At 39.8% G+C, this 22905-nt stretch overlaps 1 protein-coding gene across 6 annotated transcripts in view; it reads left to right on the forward strand.

Annotated features, from left to right (window-relative positions):
* Positions 1 to 22905, forward strand: part of ADAM23 (ADAM metallopeptidase domain 23) — a 306801-nt gene that overhangs the window by 219263 nt on the left and 64633 nt on the right. For 5 of the 6 annotated variants that reach the window (XM_082261892.1, XM_082261894.1, XM_082261890.1 and 2 more), the window contains exons 11-16: positions 9436 to 9602; positions 9725 to 9809; positions 11850 to 11946; positions 16451 to 16502; positions 17965 to 18064; positions 21408 to 21479. In XM_082261892.1, the coding sequence (XP_082118018.1) occupies positions 9436 to 9602; positions 9725 to 9809; positions 11850 to 11946; positions 16451 to 16502; positions 17965 to 18064; positions 21408 to 21479 (573 nt within the window). The remainder of the gene's footprint in view (positions 1 to 9435; positions 9603 to 9724; positions 9810 to 11849; positions 11947 to 16450; positions 16503 to 17964; positions 18065 to 21407; positions 21480 to 22905) is intronic. The other variant, XM_082261893.1, reaches the window with a different exon arrangement.

The following is a 22905-nucleotide window of genomic DNA, read 5'->3' on the forward strand; positions in this document are numbered from 1 at the left end:
AGGACCGATTCCAGACCTTGGGGGACCTGCGGAAGCAGTGGACTGAGTCTGGAGTAGAAACATCTAGAGCCACCGTGTACAGGCTTGTGCAGGAAATGGGCTACAGGTGCCGCATTCCCCAGGTCAAGCCACTTTTGAACCAGAAACAGCGGCAGAAGCGCCTGACCTGGGCTACAGAGAAGCAGCACTGGACTGTTGCTCAGTGGTCCAAAGTACTTTTTTTGGATGAAAGCAAATTTTGCTTGTCATTCAGAAATCAAGGAAGGAAGACTGGGGAGAGGGAAATGCCAAAATGCCTGAAGTCCAGTGTCAAGTACCCACAGTCAGTGATGGTCTGGGGTGCCATGTCAGCTGCTGGTGTTGGTCCACTGTGTTTTATTAAGGGCAGGGTCAATGCAGCTAGCTATCAGGAGATTTTGGAGCACTTCACGCTTCCATCTTCTGAAAAGCTTTATGGAGATGAAGATTTCATTTTTCAGCACGACCTGGCACCTGCTCACAGTGCCAAAACCACTGGTAAATGGTTTACTGACCATGGTATTACTGTGCTCAATTGGCCTGCCAACTCTCCTGACCTGAACCCCATAGATAATCTGTGGGATGTTGTGAAGAGAAAGTTGAGAGACGCAAGACCCAACACTCTGGATGAGCTCAAGGCCGCTATCGTGGGCCTCCATAACACCTCAGCAGTGCCACAGGCTGATTGCCTCCATGCCACGCCGCATTGAAGCAGTCATTTCTACAAAAGGATTCCCGACCAAGTAGAGGGAACCCCACAAAAAAAACAAGACAAAGTCTTGTTCAAAAATCTATAACAGTCCCTTTTGCAAGCATGCAGCTTGACTGGCCAGGAAAGGGTGGGGGGGGGGGGGTGAGTGTGTGCCCCCTCTTCTGAACCATAACAAGCAATGTGCCCTACAACATAGGAGGGGGGGGGGGTGATACTTTGCTAGTGAGAACCTTCCTGGCAAAGCACATTGCCCCCATGTTAAGGACAACAGCGCCGGATCTAGCCTTTCTGATCTGGGGGTGCAAATTATGAGAACACTTTCATATTATCTTTGTAGTTATGTGCACCAAGGTGATAGGGGCTGGGCTTTAATGCCTCATTATAGGGTCCACCCTGGTCCTGAGGGGGCTAGACCAAAATCTAGGTCCGGTGGGGCATTTCTGAATCTGAAAGCTCTTTATAACAATAAAGGGGCCCCCAGACATTGGCCACCCATATAGCCATACCCTTACTCATTTAAAAAAAAAAAAATGTAAATAACCTGCTGACAAATCCTTTATTTAAAATAAAATGTCATAATGTGAATCTATTGTCAAGCAAATTGTCCAACTATGTAGATCTACGTTTACCACTATGAATGATGCCCAACAACCACCAACACCTGCTATATTTAGACATGCCACTAACACCAAACTAGTCACACTGCCCAGATTGGTCATTGGCATGAGATCAAAAGAATATGACAGAATCATGGCTGAATGGAGTTGGCAGCAAAGCCTAGTACACATTAGTAGTTTTTTTTTTTCATTGAACCCAGTGGGCTGAACAGAAAAAAACTGACAGTTCAGGTCGGAGTCACCGTACTAACAATCCAATGTTAGTTCAGTGATCTCCCCTGCTGTGCTATTGTGTTCTGACAGGGGGGAGGCCCCCTGCCAGAACACTCCGGTCAGCACTCTCAGTCATTGGCTAAGAGTGCTGATTGGGAGCCCGTCGGCAAACCTTTTTTCAGTCATGCCCCTTGGACAGAAGCCGGCCAAACTTCTGTCGGACTGGCTGCAGTACACACAGGCCAAATATTGTCCGTTTTCTATTGAATTGACCAATGTCCCCCAAAATTTAGCCTGTGTGTACTAAGCTTAACTAGCCACAAGTAGTAATACTTGTTTTTTTTATTACATATCCCTATTCTGAGCAGTTGTTTTTCTGTAGTACCAATAAAGGGTTACATTTTGAATAAAAAATGTTTTGCATTGCTGTATCAGTATAGTATACGTCATTGGTATTTGATGTAATGTTCTCTGAACCCAAGAAGATTGTATTTGTATACTTTGGAATAGTGCAATTTAGGTTATAATTTTATTGATATATTTCAATCAGCCAATAGCTAATAGCCACCTAAATAAACACTGAATCCACCTGGCTTTCCTAAGTGGGCCGATAGTGGGCAGCTAATGCGTCAAAAACAGAGTCATTCACAGCCAAATTGCCTAAAATAAACAGTGTTTACATAAGTACTGCGAACTGGTAAACTATAGCAAGGGATTCAAAGCTTAAAGTAATATAATAATGTTACTTCAATATGTTGTAAGCCTAAACAGAGCTATAAATCTAGATAGTAATCTATTGGAACACTTCTATGTTTATAAGCCTGTTGGGGACAGTATGACTAGAGATTATAAACACGTGTACAGTGAGCCTTATCATGCAACAAATCTAAATCCATTTTATTGTCCAGCTGTTCAACATAAAAAGCTATTTACATCACACATGGCTAAAAAAAAAAAAGAACTTTCTACTATTCTACATGCTTTTTTATATATCTTATATATGAAAGTGGAAAAGCACTAAATAATATCAACTGAATAGATATTACCAAGTGATAAAAGTTTTTAAATCTTGTAATATACAGTGATTAAAAAAAATAAAATAAAATAATAATCAAATATTTAGAAATAAAAATGATTGCAAAATAGCAAATATATATGCAAAACATTGACAAATTAGAAGTGATGCGAAACATTTTTCAGTGTATAATATTTTTGCATTATTTTATAGTATTTGAATACTTAAGCAATTTTCACAGAATTATTGTGATATTTTTTTCAACTTATTTATTTGTATTTATAAATGATGAATTATTTGTTTATTTTAAGCACAGTATTTTATAACTCTAGTGGGCTTAGTACACTAAGCTGTCACTTGTGTGCTATTTTTTATAACGATTGTTAATTTTAGTCATCTGGCTTTTTTTGTCCTTTTGCCCTTGCTGATGAAAATAACTAAACCAAAAAATAGTTGGTGCAAAGCACCTACGTCCTGCACTCTAAGAGGTAATCTTCCAACCACATCCTGTGGCTATTGAAGACCTTCTACTTGACTGCTCTTGAATGCTTCGGCCTCGCAGCCCCTTTCAAGACCAGGGTAGTCTGAGACAACTAAAATCAAAAAACAAACACAAGGGCACACAAGCCTAGTGCATTATCCTCCACAAAGGCTTGAAGTCTTACGCGTTTCGAGGCTTAGCGTCTTCCTCAGAGGCTCTGAGAAAGAGAATAAGCCTCAAAACGCGTAAGCCTTCAAGCTCTAGAGGACGATACACCCTTTGGTTCTGATGCTGATGGCAACACATTCATTTGATATGCTTGTACCAAGAATTTGTTTGTGAGTATCTTTATACCTTTTTAATAATAAAATCTTTGTGGAGGATAATGCACTAGGCCGGTGCGCCCTTGTGTTTGTTTTTCGATTTTGATGAAAAAAACTATCATTATAGCTTAGTGAATTGAACATGTTCTGCTCTGTGGAGAAAGGAGATTGTCACCATTGATCAGATATACAGTATTTGTCTAGTCCTAAGATAAGTCCTTTCACATGGGGGGGGGGGGTCCGATCAGCTCCGCCTGTCAGTTTTTTTAGGCGGACCTGATCGGACCCTCTATTCACCCCTATGGAGCGGCAGATGTCAGCCGTGACATGTCCGCTAACACCCGTCGCTATTCGATCTCGTCCATCAAATCTAAATGGGTGGTGACCCTATTTTCCATCTATCTAGAGGATCGGATAAGATTGGGTAAAAACAGACAGGCGGTCCATTTTCACCCAATTTCCCCATAGGGGAGAGCAGGACCCTGTCAGTCTCCACTCTGCACAGTGAGCGGAGATGGACCTGTCATCCGCCTGCTCAGTGGGCATTAGGGGAGCAATTCCCCACTGAGCAAAGCGGAGTGTGAAAGGACCCTTACTCCCCCTTACAGCATATCTAAACCCAATAAAGAAAATGTAATATGTTGCTGCTTACCTAATTGTGATTGCTGCTTTGATTTCCCCTTTTCAAGCTTTTTTTCCCCCTTAATTTTAACTGTTAAATCTACCAATTACATACTTTCTGTCTTAGGGTGTATCTATGGAGGTGTGGCATTATCACCCTAGGCTACATAACTTTTTTGGATGACAAACACCTCCACCTCTCCTTATCTTCTTTACATAGAGGGGTGTTGCTTTGAAATTCACTTAAAATTGCCAAGAAAGATAATAATATTGTTTGAGTTTTCATGTCCACAGGAAGTTACAAGGGCACAAGATGTCTGACAGGATCGGCAGGTATTTTTTGGTACTTGCTGAAAATGTACTTGTATGAAAAATTAAAACAAATCCCAAGACTTCCTGCTGTCTAGCTTGTGTGTGGGATCTACTGTGCCCATGCAAGTGGGGTAAGACCTTACCTGAAGGCATGCTCACCAATGCCCAGGACCAGGTGGAGGCTCAAAGATGAGCCACTTGTGTGCAGCAATAATAAACAGAGATCCCCTGTGAGATGTCTTGTCCCATGTCACTACACACTTGTAACTCATGTATGTTTGCATTTGGAAACCAGTCCAGTGTACCTCTGTTACCTCACTCCCAGTAAAAGAATAGAGTCCTACTGGGCACATAGTTACATAGTTACATATAGTTACATAGTTAGTGAGGCTGAAAAAAGACACAAGTCCATCCAGTTCAACCTATGTGTGTGTGTTTGCTTTTAACCGTACATTGTATACCCCTGTATGTTGTGGTCTTTAAGGTGTCCATCCAATAGTTTTTTGAAACTATCAATGCTCCCCGCTGATACGACTGCTTGCGGAAGAGAATTCCACATCCTTACCGCTCTTACAGTGAAGAACCCCTTACGCACTTTAAGGTTAAACCGCCTTTCCTCTAGTTTTAGTGAGTGGCCACGTGTCTTATTGTATTCCCTTACTCTAAATAGTTTGTTCCTTATGCTAGGGTCGCCAGTACAGTAGCGGGTCCCATTTGTGCTTTTTAACTCTTTTTAACTCTTTCCTTACTGTCCCTCATGATCAGGCATTGAATCTCTGTAATGCTTGTCTGCTCCTGGTAACCAGAGGAGACAGACAGCTAGGGAGGGAGCCAGAGCACTGACTCCCTCACTACCGGAGGGCCTGTCACCTACCAGGTTCCACGCCAAAGGACTGGTTGCTTGCAGCGTTCTTCCATTCAGTTACTCTTGGCAATGACCTCTTCTTCTTTGCCTTTAGAGATAACATTTTGTAGTGGTGTTTCACATACCCCTTAGTGCTGTTACAGGTTATTTAGGAATACACCAATATCAACATGTACCCCTTTAGAACATCTTAGGACCAGGCTCAAAACAGTTGAAACAACTTTAATGAAAATTCAGCATAACATATGCAACAGGGTAAAACGTTCCCTCCCTAAATAACATTAGTTGCGGCTGCCCCAAAGTCCTTAAGGGTGTTGTTTATGGTTGGAATGGAGAGTCCAAAGAGGAGGTGTCCATTGTTCTGGGGTCCCGATGAGTCATCGGGTTGGAGGTAGATTGTAGGTCCCGGGAAGCTTCGCCTGCGCTCTCGGGACCCGAACTTCTTCCTATTTATAAATCACAGGAAGGGAGGCTGGACCCCAGAAAGCCCACTATAATTAGAGTAATAACAGCCTAAACGGGTATTAATAAATCCAAATCCCTTTACTTCTTGGAACTCTGCCTAGAACTCTAGGTCTGCCTGAAACATGTAACAGTAAATTTCCAGAATGCAGATGTGAGTCCAGGGTGACATCACCAGCTCCGCCTGTCAGCGTGTTAGGAAACCAGGACATGGGAAAACAGTAATTGTCCGGTATTAATAACCTAATGATGGCAGGCTAAATCAAAACATACTGGAGTCTGTGTAGATTACAGAGGATTACTGTATTTGTGATGCGGGTGTCACCATTATAAAGAAATTGTACATGGATCACGCTTATTAGGGGGTCAAATGCTTTCTGGTAAGCTTAGCATGAAAGTGGATGGTGTCACTTTGGCTATCCTGAGGATCCCTGTCTTCATCATGGCTTGAGGGACTACAAATCTTTATTCAACTGTCTCTTTCTTTGGATTTTCAGCTGTTTATTTTACTTTAGTTACACATTTCTTTAATTATTTTAATGCACTGTAATATTGATTATTTATTTAACTTATAGTAACTAGTTATTTATTAGAGCGCTGTACTGTTGGATTTTTTAACACGATGTACAGATGCTAATTACACAATTTTTTACTATTAGCGCAGGTTTAGCAAATTTTTTAATTTGAAAAGTAGGAAACCTGCCTACAAGCTCTTTTGTCTTCCACAATCACCTCCAGGACTCTCTTGTTCTCTGGTTCTCCCTACCCCAAACTGTCTGGCTATCTCCAACTCTGTCCATCTTGAGGAGATCCCTAAAAACTCATCTCCTCAAGGGAGCCTATCCCACCTCAACCTAAAATCTGAAATTTTAACTTTTTAATCAGCTCATTCCTCTCACAGTTACAGTATTACCTATTGTACCACTTGACCCTCTCGCGAGCATGGCTATTCCAACTCTATCATATTGAATTTTAACTGTACTCTCTTCCCTTTATATTGTAAAACACTCTTGGCGCTTAATAAATCTTGTGTAATGATAAAAATAATAATTATGCAGCTAGCTCATCTAAAGACTAGTAAGAGGCAATATATAAAACCTTTTTTTTGTTTTACAGAGTACAGTGCACAAAATGGCAGGAGAATGTATATGTAAAACTTAAAAAAACTGTGTTTCTGATGACCCTAAGTACAGGAACACATTTGTCTTAGCATGGTCAGTTTGGGTCGCTTCTTCTGATTTGGCAACTAGAGAACACTGTACCGATGCATGATGTGCCTGTAGTCCCAGAGTTACATTACAGATGCCATGCCCCCGTCCAGTCTTCCACAGTTTGAGTGACCGCAACTCCGTACTGTTGAGTGTCTTCTGCACTTTACCAGAATGAACAGTGGCTTTAAGCAGTAGAGCCAGACTAACATCTCTAAATGACCTTAAGTAAGCAAGATAGGACTTTGGAATCCAAAGGAACTGTATTAATTACAGGGCAATTGTACTAATAATAAGATACATATGATGAGAAGCTCTTGTTCTCACATGTGCCACTTTTACTAAATGCTTACGTGGAGATTTTCTGTTTGTGCTTCCACTCTTGTAATTCAAAGCAGTTTTAAATGAGGGTTATTATGAGCAATTGACATTATCAAAGGGCATCAATAAAAGCCAAAGTGTTTATATCATGCTTGTGAGATGTTTAATTCAGGTACATCCTATGCTTTGAAAGATCTTCTCTTCAAGTTGATGAGATTACATATGCTTTTAATTTCTTAAGAATCATAGATAATAAAAAAAAAAACATTTGAGATAATTAGGATAATAGTTCAAATCATAAATCATGGAAATTGGTAGCAGGTTTACCTAAGCATTGTTGCTTTTTATTCTGGAATGATCTTCTAGCGCTTTGCAACTATTTTTGGTCTGGAAAAAGACTTTTGGAAAGTCTGCCATATACTATGGGATGTGAACAAATGGCTTTTCCTGGCACATCATAGCAACATACAATGGGTTGTGGCTCTGACCCAATGTATGCTGCCATGAAGATGCACCAGGAAAGGAACATTATTGGATAGTTAGTATACAATTTTCCATCTTCCTGGCTCATCATGGCAGCATACAATGGAGCGGAGCCACAACCCATTGTATGCTGCTATGAAGATGTACCAGAAAAGCAAATTATAGAAAGTTAAATATTCAATTTTCCATTTTCAGCTACATGTTGTATTTGTAAATGTGCTTTCAGCACGGGTTTTGAATAGACTCTCATTAGCCTATCACCTACAAGTAAAAAAAAAAAAAAAAAAAAAAAAGCAATAATCCTATGGCTTCATGTACACTAGCAGCAAATAGTCATTATAATGTGCAATGTTCTAAACTTAAAGGTAACTGTATGCAAATACATTAATATTAACTAATGTGTAAAAAAAATAAGTGAAAAAACTAAAGCACAAAAACACATACGAAATTGAAAAAGATGAATGATTAATGAAGGATTTTAGTACAAACTCACTCATTTACATTGGACATGCGTGCATGCAGGTAATTATGGAAAGGGAGGGAGAGAGATTAGCAGATATTCCTAGAAAAGGGAAAACAACATCTAAAAAAAAAAAGAAAAATTGAATATGGTTGATGAACCTGGTTAGGAGATGTCTGCCATGGTTTGGTAGATTTTCTAGGCACATAAAGGTGCCTCAATCCCATAAGGCCGGATCAGATGAACATTACCTTATGCCAGTAGTCACACTAGTGTTTTGTTGAACTTAAGGTAAGCTAACTAACTCTATATCTATAGTCACTTTTATAAACATTCTAAAGCAGAAAATTATACTTGGATAGATCAATAGGATGACAAGAACCAATGTCTTTTTTAAGAGTATTAATAAGATAAATGCCCCAGGGGCAAAGATTAGACAAGTATAATTGCCGTGATGCAGTGTTGCCTGTCCGAAATATCAGATGAGATCTTTAGTTATATGTTTAACTTATATATATGTTTGACTTATGTTAAAGTGAAGCTCCAGTCTTTTTTGTGTTTATTAAAAGGCAGCAGCTACAAAAAGTGTAGCTGCTGACTTTTAATGCACAAATTGTGCTCATGTTGGACTGCTCCTAAGAGTGCCACATCCCGGGTAAGAATTGCAGAAAAAAATTCCCCTAGTTGTGGGACTTTTTAGGCACTAGTTCAAAAATTGGTATGAACAACAAAAAAGTTTTATAATGAAAATACAATTTATTGAAAAAAATACACAATAGTTTAAAATATGGCAAGCTGTATACAATACATAAAATCAGCGAGCAGAAAGTGACCACAAGACCCCAGGGTATGAACTCAACGCGTTTCGAAGTCAAAATTGTAACTCCTACTTGAGGGGTGAACTGGCCATTTGCAATACCAGATTAGGCCATTTTAAACCTAACTTTTTTTTTTTGGTTAAGAGATCAGCAGTGACCAGACATCAAAAAGACAGCAGTGACCAGAGATAAGACAGACTGGGCAGTAGCTAGTACTTTAACTGCATTTGTCAGTAGATGGTGATATTACCACATGGCCACTTTTTTTAGCTTTAGCACTTTAGTCACCACTTATTAAACTACTTTTTCCTTGGTAGTCTTTCAAGGCTGGTAATTGACCAGTTTTTATAAAATGTATATGTGCCTAGAAAAGTTCCTATGTTACCATTATACATAACTGCCAAATGATATAATAATTTGATAATATCTGCACAGCACTCCACTTTCCTTTGCCTTTTTTTTATAGTAACAAAGTCTTATTGATCATTTCTTTTACCATTTTGTAGATTTATAAAGAACAGCTGAACACACGGGTGGTTCTGGTCGCCGTAGAGACGTGGACAGATAAGGACCGCATAACAATCGGTCCTGACCCCCTGAAGATGTTACATGACTTCTCCAAGTACAGACAGAATTATATTAAACAACACGCCGATGCCGTACATCTTCTTTTGTATGTACCAAATAATAATTTAACTTTTACAGTATTATTGTTTAGAAGATATTCTGAAGTTTCTGACATCTAAATCACTTTTATGTCATGCAATAAATATGTGTTTATTTTCTTAATATTAGGAATGGAAATTTCCATTACAAGAGAAGCAGTATGAGCTATTTTGGAGGAGTGTGCTCTATCCCTAGAGGTGTTGGAGTGAATGAGGTAATATTTTTATAGAACATACAGAGGGTAATTTCTATCACCAAAATTGTAACATTCATCTGTCCTGCCATTTAGCACTGTGTTTCCCATCCCCATGGGGCCACAGACACTTCCGGGTCTCACCTCTTACCTCTCTTTAATGGTACAGTGGCCAATCAGAAAACAGCTCTTGGCCGTGGCTTAAATGGAGAGGTGAAGCATGGCTCAACATTCCAGCTATTAGTCACTATGCCTACTTCTGTAGTATTGTTACCTGTGTCCTTGTGCTTGTCTTAAGTCCTCTGTGTTCTTCATTCTTCTTCTGCTGCCAATATTCTTTATACTCCTGCTCCAATGTGTAACTTGAAAAACAAAACCAAAGAAAATTCGCAACTCAACTTACCAGTCAGCAAACCAACCGAATTATCCTGTCAGTTTGTGTTAAAAAACAGGGGTTTAGTTTGCACACATACATCCAAAAGCTTGTGTGTAACTATGTATTTAGTGACTCTAGTATACCCTAGAGCATTCTGTGACATCCAGGAACACCATTGAATATCCTGTGACAACCAGTAAACCCAATGTGCCCCTGTGAGCCCCATCATTCCAGTGCACCCCAGAGTATCCTGTGTCATCTAGTGCATTTTAGTGGGCCCCTGTGTCTTCACCCAACCTGAGCAGTCCTTCTCTCAGAGGATATGGATCTCTGTCCGTGACTGTATACTGCATATGTATTCCCATAGGCAACAACTGCACCCTCTTGCTGTGTTTAATAAACCTTTCTCAGTTGAAAAAGCTTAATAATAAAGCTGTCTAAAAGCTCCATTGACATTTGTGATAGGACTAGGCACAAGGTTCTCTGGCGCCCAAGACAAAGATGACAGAGTGTGCTCCTCCACCACAGTGCCTAAGGTGAGAGGCTTTCCCGCTGGCCCTGGTTGATCAAAAAAGCATCTGGGCCAATACTTGTGGGCTCCTCTGACTGTTCCTGATCTCCTGTCCTGAATGTACTGCTCCAGACCTAATACTCCCAAACCATATAACTCACCTTGCAGCAAACATCTTACTCAATTGCTTCCTGTGTCTAAACTCCTTAACTTTCATAATCCCTCGTCTATATCAAAACACCCCAACTCCTATAACCCTTTTTTATTATATGTCCTCACCTATTCAGGAGAAGTGATTGTAATGAGCACATGCTCAAGTTGATGGCATTAGAGAGGGCTTTAGGGTATGAAAAAGGATCTTGGAGTGGTTGCTATGGGTCATGTCACTTTGGTGGTCAGAGTATGGCTGTATCAGAATAGCTGACTACAATGGCAGCATAAATTGAAGAAACGTAAAAAATCATAGGCTTAGCGTATCAGATCCATGTATGTAACAAAATAATTTTATTGTTATTAGTAGTAGTATCTGTGTAGTCATAGTAGAAGTAGTAGTAGTCCTAATAGTAATAGTGTTAATAATGACAATAGGAGAGACACTTGTATGCTTGTGAAAAAAATGCAACTATTAGTGGCTGGCTTTTGCCCTGTTCTTGTTAACTGCTTGTGGACCGTGGCATTGTAAAATAAATTGTGGCAGGGTGGCCGCTCTGTGCCGGATTACAGACGTGTACAATATGTGATCTGGTATTTCCAAATAGGGGGAGCGTGCACCCTCCACCCCATCTGTGCTATGATTCGGTGCAGCACAAGTCAGTCAGCAGGTCCAGGCCAATGATTTCTGGCATGGACCTGCTGATCGGCCCTGTGTTTACTAACAACACAGGGCTCTGTACACAGAGCAGCGATGTGGCTGTTTTTTCTCCCTGCAAAGTTACTAATAATCTCTTCTACTGGAGAATTTTACCATTATTTGGCTTCATAAAGTCTACATAGTTGGGCAGAGGTGGAAATTCTGGTGGAAATAACCTAACACTAAACCCTATGATATTTATTCATGTGATGCAGCATGGCAAGAATATCAGAAAGCTAAAAAAAATGTGGTTTTGCTGGAACTGAATTTAAAATTGTCTTGTACCAAAAGAATTTGTTCTACCCTGTATGTTTTTTTCTGCAGTATGGTTTCCTGATGGCCATGGCACAGCAACTGGCACAGAGCTTAGCGCAAAACCTTGGTATTCAGTGGGAACCAGCTTCTCGAAAGCTGAAACCAAGTGAGTATGAGATTGCAATTTATGGTAACTATGTAACTATAAATCATGGTGCCCCATACCCCCAAATTTCTGATGCCTTCCCGCCAACTTTCTCTGTAGCAGTTGGAAATGTCTAATGAATGAAAAATGTAAAACGGAGAAAAATAAAGAAAACAGTAGCTAGTACTAAAAGGTCAATAAACCAAACGTTCCTGGTAAAATAGTAAAAACAGTGCTGCGCTCAAACACAGAAATAAATAAAATCAACAAAAACTATATCACAAAACATAAATATATCCAGTGTAGAATCTAAAGGCGCTTTTCCACTGCATGGAACCGAACGGTTCAGCTCGCTTTTGTGCTTTTCCACTGCTGGTACCGCATGGTATGGTGTAGGAATAGTATATAGAGGGGGATTAACCGCGCTTAGAGAAAATAATATTGAACAGCAGCAACTTCAAGTGTGACCACACCCTGTAGAATATTTGTAAATTAAGTTGCGCTAAGTGTGATAAATGGAGATGTAAAGTCCATAAAGTCCCAATAGTAAATGACGATGACAAAATCCTAGATGTAATCCCGGACCAGACTCCCTTAAGGGTATAGGCTTACCAGATTCAGGTAAGAGAAAAGCAGATGCTCTATGAATCTTGTCACCTTGATAGAAGATCCAGGCCCACGTGAGCGGTAGACTCAATGGTCATTGGATCATGAAAAAAATGTAAAATACGCAATAGCGTAAAACCCAACAACTAGGTAAATATCACCAATGTGACTTGAGAATAACGTGTGTATAAATTAGACCACCACCAAAGATCTCTATTAACAGTGGACAAGTGTAAATTAAAGAAATTGGTGTGTGTTAAATACCCCTTACCAAATATAAATAAGGGTAGGTGTATATAAACCAATTAATAATTCCAGCTGAAGTTGCCTCTTACCAGACGACAATAGTGGATGTGCCAAAGTGAAAATGATGAAAAATAGGTGTAGAACCATCACCAGCTAGATGAGCCTCTTACCATGTGAACAGAATCAAAAATGTGTAAAATCAGATTCCAATAAGACACCAAGATTCAGTACCGAAAAGGAACCAGTAGGGGTCGCCTCTTACCAGATCTTTAGATCAACCACGCTTGTATGATATAAAATGGTTGGGGGTCCGACAATAGACTCGAGCAACTCTTATTAACCAGGTCAAAGTATACCTCCCCACACAAGATGTGGGGAGGTATACTTTGACCTGGTTAATAAGAGTTGCTCGAGTCTATTGTCGGACCCCCAACCATTTTATATCATACAAGCGTGGTTGATCTAAAGATCTGGTAAGAGGCGACCCCTACTGGTTCCTTTTCGGTACTGAATCTTGGTGTCTTATTGGAATCTGATTTTACACATTTTTGATTCTGTTCACATGGTAAGAGGCTCATCTAGCTGGTGATGGTTCTACACCTATTTTTCATCATTTTCACTTTGGCACATCCACTATTGTCGTCTGGTAAGAGGCAACTTCAGCTGGAATTATTAATTGGTTTATATACACCTACCCTTATTTATATTTGGTAAGGGGTATTTAACACACACCAATTTCTTTAATTTACACTTGTCCACTGTTAATAGAGATCTTTGGTGGTGGTCTAATTTATACACACGTTATTCTCAAGTCACATTGGTGATATTTACCTAGTTGTTGGGTTTTACGCTATTGCGTATTTTACATTTTTTTCATGATCCAATGACCATTGAGTCTACCGCTCACGTGGGCCTGGATCTTCTATCAAGGTGACAAGATTCATAGAGCATCTGCTTTTCTCTTACCTGAATCTGGTAAGCCTATACCCTTAAGGGAGTCTGGTCCGGGATTACATCTAGGATTTTGTCATCGTCATTTACTATTGGGACTTTATGGACTTTACATCTCCATTTATCACACTTAGCGCAACTTAATTTACAAAAAAAAAAAAATGGTGTAGGAATGGTTCGGTACGGTACGGTACAGCGGCGCTTTTCCACTGCATGGAACTGAAAGGTACGGCTCTCAAAAACAGTACCACCTTGATTGTGGTTCTAACAGGTACCATACCCGGTACCACATCCCACAATCCTTTGCATGCAGTCACTACTAGCCACTGATTGGTCAGAGAATCCCACCCACCCCGTTGTTATCCCACCCACTTAACTTTAGTACTACTTTAGTGGAAAAGCAAACCATACCGTACAGTACCGAACCGTACCAACACCGTACCAGCAGTGGAAAAGCAAACCGGGCCAAGCACGGCCGAGTAGAGCCGAGCCGGTACTTGCAGTGGAAAAGTGCCATAAAGGAATAAATGGTTATTGTCCTTTTAAATGACATAATGTGTGAATGGTACATGTGCAATTAGAAAACAAAATTATTAAATAATATGGTTCCCTTTAAGTAACATGAACCATTAGTGTGTAAGTAATATATGATTCAGTTGATCTAAATATCACGTGTATGTTTATAGGAGACACATCCACATTTTATATGAGTTTCAAATTTATTTTCATTCCTTTCACAGACTGGTCACGTGATATTTAAATGAACTGAATAATATATTACTTACACACTAATTGGTTGATTGACAGGACTAGGCACAAGGTTCTCTGGCTCCAGATGACTCTAGTCCACTTTTGCACTTCTCCACAGTGATAACCACCACCAAATCACCACACTCACCAGAAAATTTGGCTGCTTAAATTATAGGCAGCATATAGGCATTTTGATATTTTTCCAAGAAGGATGGATCACAGCATCTTGTTCTCAGGAGCGGTCCCTTTAAGGATAATAACTCTCTGGTAAAGGTATCAGTAAGGCCTAACACTTTCCGGGGCCAGCAGATATGTAGTGCAGCTGTGTCACGTACCTGTCCGAGGCCAAGGTGCTTAGAGGGCTCCCCTTGTGGCTAAGTGCAGTACACCCCTGATGGTGGTACAGGAGGTATAGCACCCAAAGAAGCACAGGTTGCCAATGGGGTTCTGAAGAGCTGGGCCGGTGATCACCTGGTGGATGCTGGAGATGACAGGATACACAGCAAGACAGATGTGTCTCAGGAAACTCCAGATGTACTTGGCAAACTTGTGCACACAGGAAACAGTAGTAGAAGCCAGGCTGAGGGTCAAACATGGGTAAACCATCCGGGGGCAAAGGCAGGAAGCGGAAACAGGAACTTGGCCGAGGTCAACACAGGAAGGCAGGCTATTATTAATAGCAAAGTCCGTAAAGCAAGCCAAGGTCATACACAGGTGATCAAACAGGAACAAGGTTGGTAGAGCAAGCCAGAGGGTCAAGAACAGGAGAAGAGATCAGACAGGTCAGGAGCAAGCTGGGTCACATCAGGTAATCCAAGGTAAGTACACAGAGGTTCAGGAACACAGGAAGGCTGACGACAATCCAGAAATTTGATGGAATCAGCAGCGGTTTTATATAGGCCAGCAAATGGCCTCATCTGTCGCGTTATGCTTGCATCATTGCGCACACGCGTTCGCTGATTCGCGCCACTGGGTACGCCAATTCACCATTCTTCTGCCAATGCGCATGCGTACGGGAGTGTGCCTGATGCATCCATCTCTAGTATTGGCAGCAATGCCAATTCTTTCACCGCCATTTCCTTAACAAGCTGTGTAAAAAAAATGCTCACCACAGGAGCCACAAATGCTCATATGGTGTAGTATTTATTTTAAAAACGGGGCTCAACAATCCAGTATTAAAATAAAGTATCCAAAAAAAGCACAAAGATGGCTGCCACATGCAAAGCCATGAGATAGCAAGACTTCAGTACTATTTAGCTCCATCAAACGTGTTTCACACTCTAGTGCATCCTCAGGGGTTTAAAGCGGAACTTCCCTTTTAGGGTGAATTTCCACTTTAATGTGTTCTTTCAACAGTTTCTCTCATAGATGTTATGACTTCACCACTTTGTAGCATATTTAGATTTTTTTGTAGAGTTTGATATGGTACCTCACAGGGAAGACTGATTATATAGGGTTTTTGATATAATGACATCACCACCCCGCCTCTCCACCTCCTCCAATCAAAGAATACTCTGCATTCATTGAGAAAATGCAAAGCATCCTCTAAATATTGTTCATATCGTGCGGCCAACCTCATTTGTTCAGAATGCAGCAGGGCAGCCTCACGGCACAGGACCCGGAAGCAAGAGGGGATCACTGGAGTAGCGATGTCTACTATAGGGATTTTGAGCTTCCAGGGGGGTTCCCACAGGTATGGTATATACCTGGAATTCTTCTTTAATAAAATCTTTTCAGTGTCATTCTGTACCTTCTCAAACTGGACATGTAGTGGCTGATTCATGAAACCTGGAGAGATGAAAATGAACAAAAAGCCATTAAATTTTTCATTTTTTCCAGTTTCTTGAATTAGCTTTGTGATATGCTATATTGGTCTGTAAAATGATGAATATGTTTAAATTACTTTGGATTAACATATTCTTTTCTTTATTTTATAAATGTAAAATCCTTATGGTTTTCATTGTCCTTTTAGAAGAATGTGACTGTGCAGAAAACTTTGGCGGATGCATTATGGAAGAAACAGGGTGCGTATACCAATAGGCTTTCATAGGATTTTCTCTAAGGACCGATTCACATCAGAAATCAATGCTGGAAATGAACATTCCGTGGGCATTGGTACTGCCTTGGCACTCTGCTGCGGGCACCAACACACTGTTAATGGCACCCCAAGCGCAGATCGCAAATGCAGTGCCTTGCCTGCACCAGATCACATGGCACTGCAGTACCATGTGATTTGTTGTGGTGCATTTTTGATAAGTAGTGCATGCACTTTTTGTGTGATCCAACACGATTCAAATTCAAATGAATGGGCTGCAAAATTGCACCACACTGAATCACACAGGAACACAAGCTGTGTTCATGTACGATTTAGGTGTGAACCGGTCCTTAAAGAATTATTTATTGTACATTGTGATCTATGTAACTTAAAATGTACGTTGAGTGAATGCTGTTTAACACACAAAAGGGTTTTTACATTAAAATAGTTTTTAATGAGCAGGCCAACTCATAGGCTTAAGTTGTGCGAAAGAGCAGTGATTGTGCAGCACTGAAAAGCAGGAAACAGAGCCTGCATATGTAATAAACAAATATGGCAGTCGCCGTGTTTCTATAAAATTACAAACCATACATGAGGTTTTTGAACCATAATCAGGTGTACATATGAATATATGCATCAAGCTGATTTCTTGTACATGTGTTCTTAAAAAAAATATTATACATTACCATTAATGAAATGTGCAGACTTTCCACTTGTGGTGAGACAGCAAAGCATACGCTCTGGAAACTCTCAGGCATGTACTGCATGCTTTTTATAGGAAAAAAAGGTGATTTAGCCAATAGTTACTGTTCTGCACCAGCATGTATTTGGTATACAAAAAATAAATAAATCTGTATTTCACATCTCCCATATTGGAGTTAAAGTGGTTGTAAACCTCAGACATGAAATTTGAGCAAAACCTATCCCTCTATAGTGTGTACTTGTCTCAGTTAAGAGCACTGAATGTTATTTCTGTCTGCTACTTCATTCCTCTGCTATCAGCATGAGTCACTTCTGACAAGTTTTCTGGCACCAACAAAAAAATGGTGACGGGGGGGAGGGACCTCCAGCTAATTGACAGCCTCAGCTCTGTTCCTGTGTGCTGTGTGGAGGGGGTGTGTCTCTTCTCTCCAATCAGCTCTCAGAGCTCTCCTCACTGAGCTTGGCAGAGTGTAACTTTAGCTCTCTGCCTCCTTTTTTCTGAACTCTCAGACAAGCTTTGAATTCAATTGAACTGAACGGATGTAGGGAAGAGAAGACTGCAGATAGATAGATGCAACTTATGTAGGAGGATTTGTTTCATCTCTGTGTATCACCTAAGGCCAGCCACTTCAGTGGGTATCTGCAAGGGTTTACAACCACTTTATGTTTCTGTGGACTAGATCAATTTTTTCTCATGTTCATAAATGTGACTCTTTTGTGCTGATATACTACACTTTTCATATTTTCAGTGTGTACCATTCCCGGAGATTTTCTAAATGCAGTATTGCTGAGTTCAAGGAATTTCTTTCCCGTGGAGGGGGTTCATGTCTATTTAATAGGCCAACAAAGGTAAATTTCCAATTAAACTATATAAAAAAACAAAAAAAAAAAACATTATCAGTCATGTAGAAAGTTTTTTTTTTTTTTTTTTTTTTTTTATTCAAGTTAGAAATATAAAGGCTATTGAAATAAAAAAAATCTGATTAGTGACAAACACGGTGACAAACACAACCTTGTTTTCAAACAAGTCCTTTATTACCTGCTTGCTGACTGTCTCATGTAGGGGTAAGGTGGCAAACCAGCTCTCCTGTGCTGGATCACGTATCTAATACGTAATCCAGCTCTTCCGGGTAGGGGGTGCACTGTTGCTGTTCTGTGATTAGTCACAGCACAATCCAAACAGTGGGTCCTGGCCAATGCTTGACCGCTGGCACCTGCTTTTCAGCAAAGAGGATGACAGGACAGAACTCTGTGAATGTAAACAATACAGAACTTTGTCCTGTCAGCGAATATGTGCCTGTTTTTGTTTCCCTGCAGGGAAAAAAGCCAGCATATCCCTTACTAAAAACAGCACAGAGTAAATGTTAACCCTTTCCTAGCCAGTGCCAAGTCGCTGATCACCACCATTACTAGTATAAAAAAGAGATCAATAAAAATTCCAGTATATATACCATAGTTTATAGACATGATAACTTTCATGCAAACCAGCAATATACGCTTATTGGGAATTTTTTTTACCAAAAATATGTGGCAGAATACATATTGGCCTAAATTTATAAAGACGTTTGATTTTTTTTTGTTCTATGTTTTATAGCAGAAGGTAAAAAATATTGATTTTTTCCACATATTTTTGGAATTTTTTCGTTTATAGCACAAAAAATAAAAAACCCAGTGGTGATCAAATACTACCAAAAGAACGCACTATTTGTGTCAAAAAAATTCTATAAATTTAATTTGGGTACAGTGTTGCATGACCGCGCAACTGTCAATTAAAGTAACGCAGTGCCAAAAAGCAAAAAAAGGCCTGGTTATGAAGGGGGGTAAATCTCCTGGAGGGCAAGTGGTTACAGAATACTTCTCTGTTAATTGTTGTCAATCACATACTACACTGATGTATACAGTATATTTCACAAATGTCCTGGCTTGCCCTGTCCCTGCTGTGAAATACTCTGTTTTTCTCTACTGCCTATTTCTCAATAAAATTGTATTCTAGAAAAATGATCTTATTGGACCTACTTAGATATAGATAGTGAAAAAAAAAAAAGTTTATAGACACATGATGAGATGACATGCCTCTTTTTACCCCATTACTACTATTCATATGCAGCCCAAAATTCTGGATATCTGGTGCCCAACCTGTGACATGAGGGCCATGTGCAGCAATTTGGTACTTGTTGTGTGACCTGTAGTTCCCAGCAATCTGTAGTGGGTGTGTGAGCATTGATTTATAAAGGGGTAATAGCAGCAATCTTTGTATGTATCTGTCTACCAGCCTCATGTAACATGTCTCCAGTCTTCTCTTACTGACTTCTACAGCATGTCTGCAATCTACAACTGAACTTGTAGCATGCCCATAGTCACTGACCTTTATTTTCTATAGTATATGTGCAGTCTCTGACAGGCCTCTCTAACATAAATCTGGCTTATTTCCTGCTGTCCAACCCCCCCGTCGCAAGCAAATAATGACATTATGCTGTTGGGCTGCTATAATAATGCTATGGGGCTGGAATGAAATTATTTCTGGGGCTGTTTTTTATTCCCAGTCCGGCCCTGCTGTTTACCCCTAATTTAAAGTGTACTGTTCTTCACCCTTACCCAGATAGCAAGCAATTGAGCTGCAAGTTTGAAATTTACTTCCTAAGCTATTTCCAGACTTGCCAGGCTTCATGAGTTTGTTGCACAATTGCAGCAAGTGTGCATTGCATGACTTCAGATCAACTTTCTTTGCAAACATTTTGCACGTCTGCTGCAAGTTCTGGTTCAGTTATGTTGTGCAATAGTCATCCCACCACAGGGGTCACTGTAGCTGAATTTTCATGCTGTAGACTTGCAGAGCTCTTGCTGTAGAATCCCCACTGCAACTTTGCTCTTGCTAGAGACTTGCCTATCAAATTTGCTACAAATTGGAAAAGTGTCAACTTGAACTTGTGCTTTAAGTGCTCTGCAAGTTTACAAGTTGCCCGGAAAAATATGCAGCAAGTTAACAAGACTTACAATTTAACACTGCCACAAATTTGTGGCAAGTTATCCTGCTAATTGGGTATTTAGCTAATTGGGTATGTGTATGTCAAGCCTCTGAAATCGCCAACTCACACAGGTTCCTTGTAAACTACACCAAGAGACCAGGCTAACATTACCTGTTAGATCGGAGTATGACCAGTGCTTATCAAAGAGAACTATTATATTCTATGGCTGTACTGAAATTCCATGTGTATGAGACAAGGTTACTTTTACAGCTTAACGCCAGACTTTTTTGTATAAACAAAAATATATGAATAGATAAAAGACAGTTTTTAAATTTAAATCAATACATTTTGCCCAGTGTGTCATAGAAAAAATTAACAATATTTTTTTTAACTATTGGTGCTAAATGAAAATGTGTGTTTTTGGAAACTTCTATCACAGTGTAAATTGATCTGTGTACTTACTGCTGAAGCAGAAATATGGCTTTTGGATTCATTTTATTATTTGATATTATTACTATACATACAGCATCTAATAAAAGAACAGATTAGTAAAGGTGGACATAAATATTAGAATACAGCTTTCTGACCCTGCTGTCTTCTGCTGAAGGATGTAATGACAATGGAGCACCTGCAGATGGCACCTGCTGAGGCTCATTGGAGAGAATACCAATTGGGCAGTTTTGAAAACCTTACCTATAAGTTATTGTTATTTCTCTGGTATGCTGGCAGTGTTTGCAGCATGCCTTCTCCTCCTTGCCTTATAGGCTTTCAGGCCTAGATGAAAATGGTTGCCTATAAAATAATTTGGTTAGGTAAACATTGACAATTATAAATGCTTCAAAAAAGGCTTTCTTTTTTTTTTTTTTTTTTTCTGGCTGGATCTCCTATACCGATATACTTTTTGCAGTGCAAGGCTGACCATACACTCTGCAATCTGATAGTACAATCTTATTTAGCTCTACTATCAACTATGCAGTGCAAGGGTCTGCCTTATGTGGTATATTTTAAATGCATTATTTAGGTTGGTCCTCATATTATTTAGCTTTGGTAAATCTAAAGGAGATTACACAATCAGACTGTAATGTGTATGGCTAGCTTTAGCAATGATGATATTTTTTTTAATAGCAACCAGTGTAAAAAAAAAATCACTTGAGCCCATGTGTCACATTTAGCTTTGCTAACATTGCAAGCGTTGAATTTTGTTTTTCTCTTTTCTACTTTGGCAGCTGTTTGAAGTGACAGAGTGCGGCAATGGCTATGTAGAACCAGGAGAAGAGTGTGACTGTGGTACACGAACAGTAAGTCTCCAGCAGTAAGGACAACTTACAGTGCTAGCAATTCTGAAATGAAACAAAATAATATCTTGTCTAATTTAAAACACAAAGTGAATTTAAACCCTTACATATACCCACTGAAGTGACTGGCTTCAGGCAATATCCAGAGATGTAACAAATCCTCCTACATAAGTTATACCTGTTTATCTGCAGTTCTCTCTTCTCTACACCCTAAACCAGACTTTTTCAACCAGGGTGCCTTGATGTTTTTTCAGGGGTGCCTTGGCAAAATGCTTAAAAATTGCCCCAAAATTTGTATACAAGTTGGCGTGTGGATAAAGCCTGCCTTTTAGTTACACAAAGCCACAGATTTTCATTGGGCATTATTATAACTTATCCTGAAGGCACCTTAGCTGAGTGATGGAGAAAAATTGAGGGAGAAAAGATTTTATTGGAATACTTAGTCAGTACCAGTTTTCAAAAGTGCATTTACTATGAAAGAATACATCATCTCTAAAGCTGGTTGTCCTACTTATGTGGATGTTGCTGTGTTATGCAAAACTATTATATTCGATTTTACATTTTAGAATGGGGTGCCTAAAGACTGTCCATAATTTGTAAAAGGTGCCTCAAGACTGTCCATAATTTGTAAAGGGTGCCTCGAGACTGTCCATAATTTGTAAAGGGTTCCTCGAGACTGTCCATAATTTGTAAAGGGTGCCTCGAGACTGTCCAAAATTTGTAAAGGGTGCCTTGACTGAAAAAAGGTTGAGAAACACTGCCCTAAACAAACAAATCAAAGGCTTTTTCTCTGCTCCAGCAGGCAGGGGGTGGGGATCGAACACCACACTCTGCACAGTATAGAGCAGAAAGCTGAATGTAATCTGAGACTTGAGTTTAGGTAAAGGACCCACCTCCCTTTACACAGTGTAATATGGAAACATGCACATCCTTGGCTGTCAGTCACCTTTTGTGTGCTGGATGGGGAGGGCCATCTCCTGAGATACTGTGGGGTCAGGATAACCTGTCAGAAGTGACCAATGCAGACTACAGTGGGAGTAAAGAGGCAATAGAAATCACACTTGGTGCTTCGGATTAGGGCTGGTACACACTTTAACGCAGAAGTCTCCAACTTTTTGACCTTCCTCGGCCACGTAGGAAGAAGGATTGTTTTGGACCACACATAAAATACACTAACAGTAAGAATAGCTGATGAGCAGAAACATTCAGGCAGATCACAAGTTAACGATCATCGATATAGATAATGTACAGTACCTTTCTGAGTAATAAAAGTTCTTTTTTTTAGTAATATTTTTTTATTATAAAAGTAAAAGAGGGCAACAAAAAACTAGTGTGATATTTGACGCTGTTTTTTTTTTATAAACCTATCAATATGTGGTTCCATGGATGTAGTAGCAATTCTCATTGAATGCTCAGGGTGCACATTAGA

This window comes from Pelophylax lessonae, assembly GCF_965119305.1.
Source record: "Pelophylax lessonae genome assembly, chromosome: 6".
Lineage (NCBI taxonomy): Eukaryota > Metazoa > Chordata > Amphibia > Anura > Ranidae > Pelophylax > Pelophylax lessonae.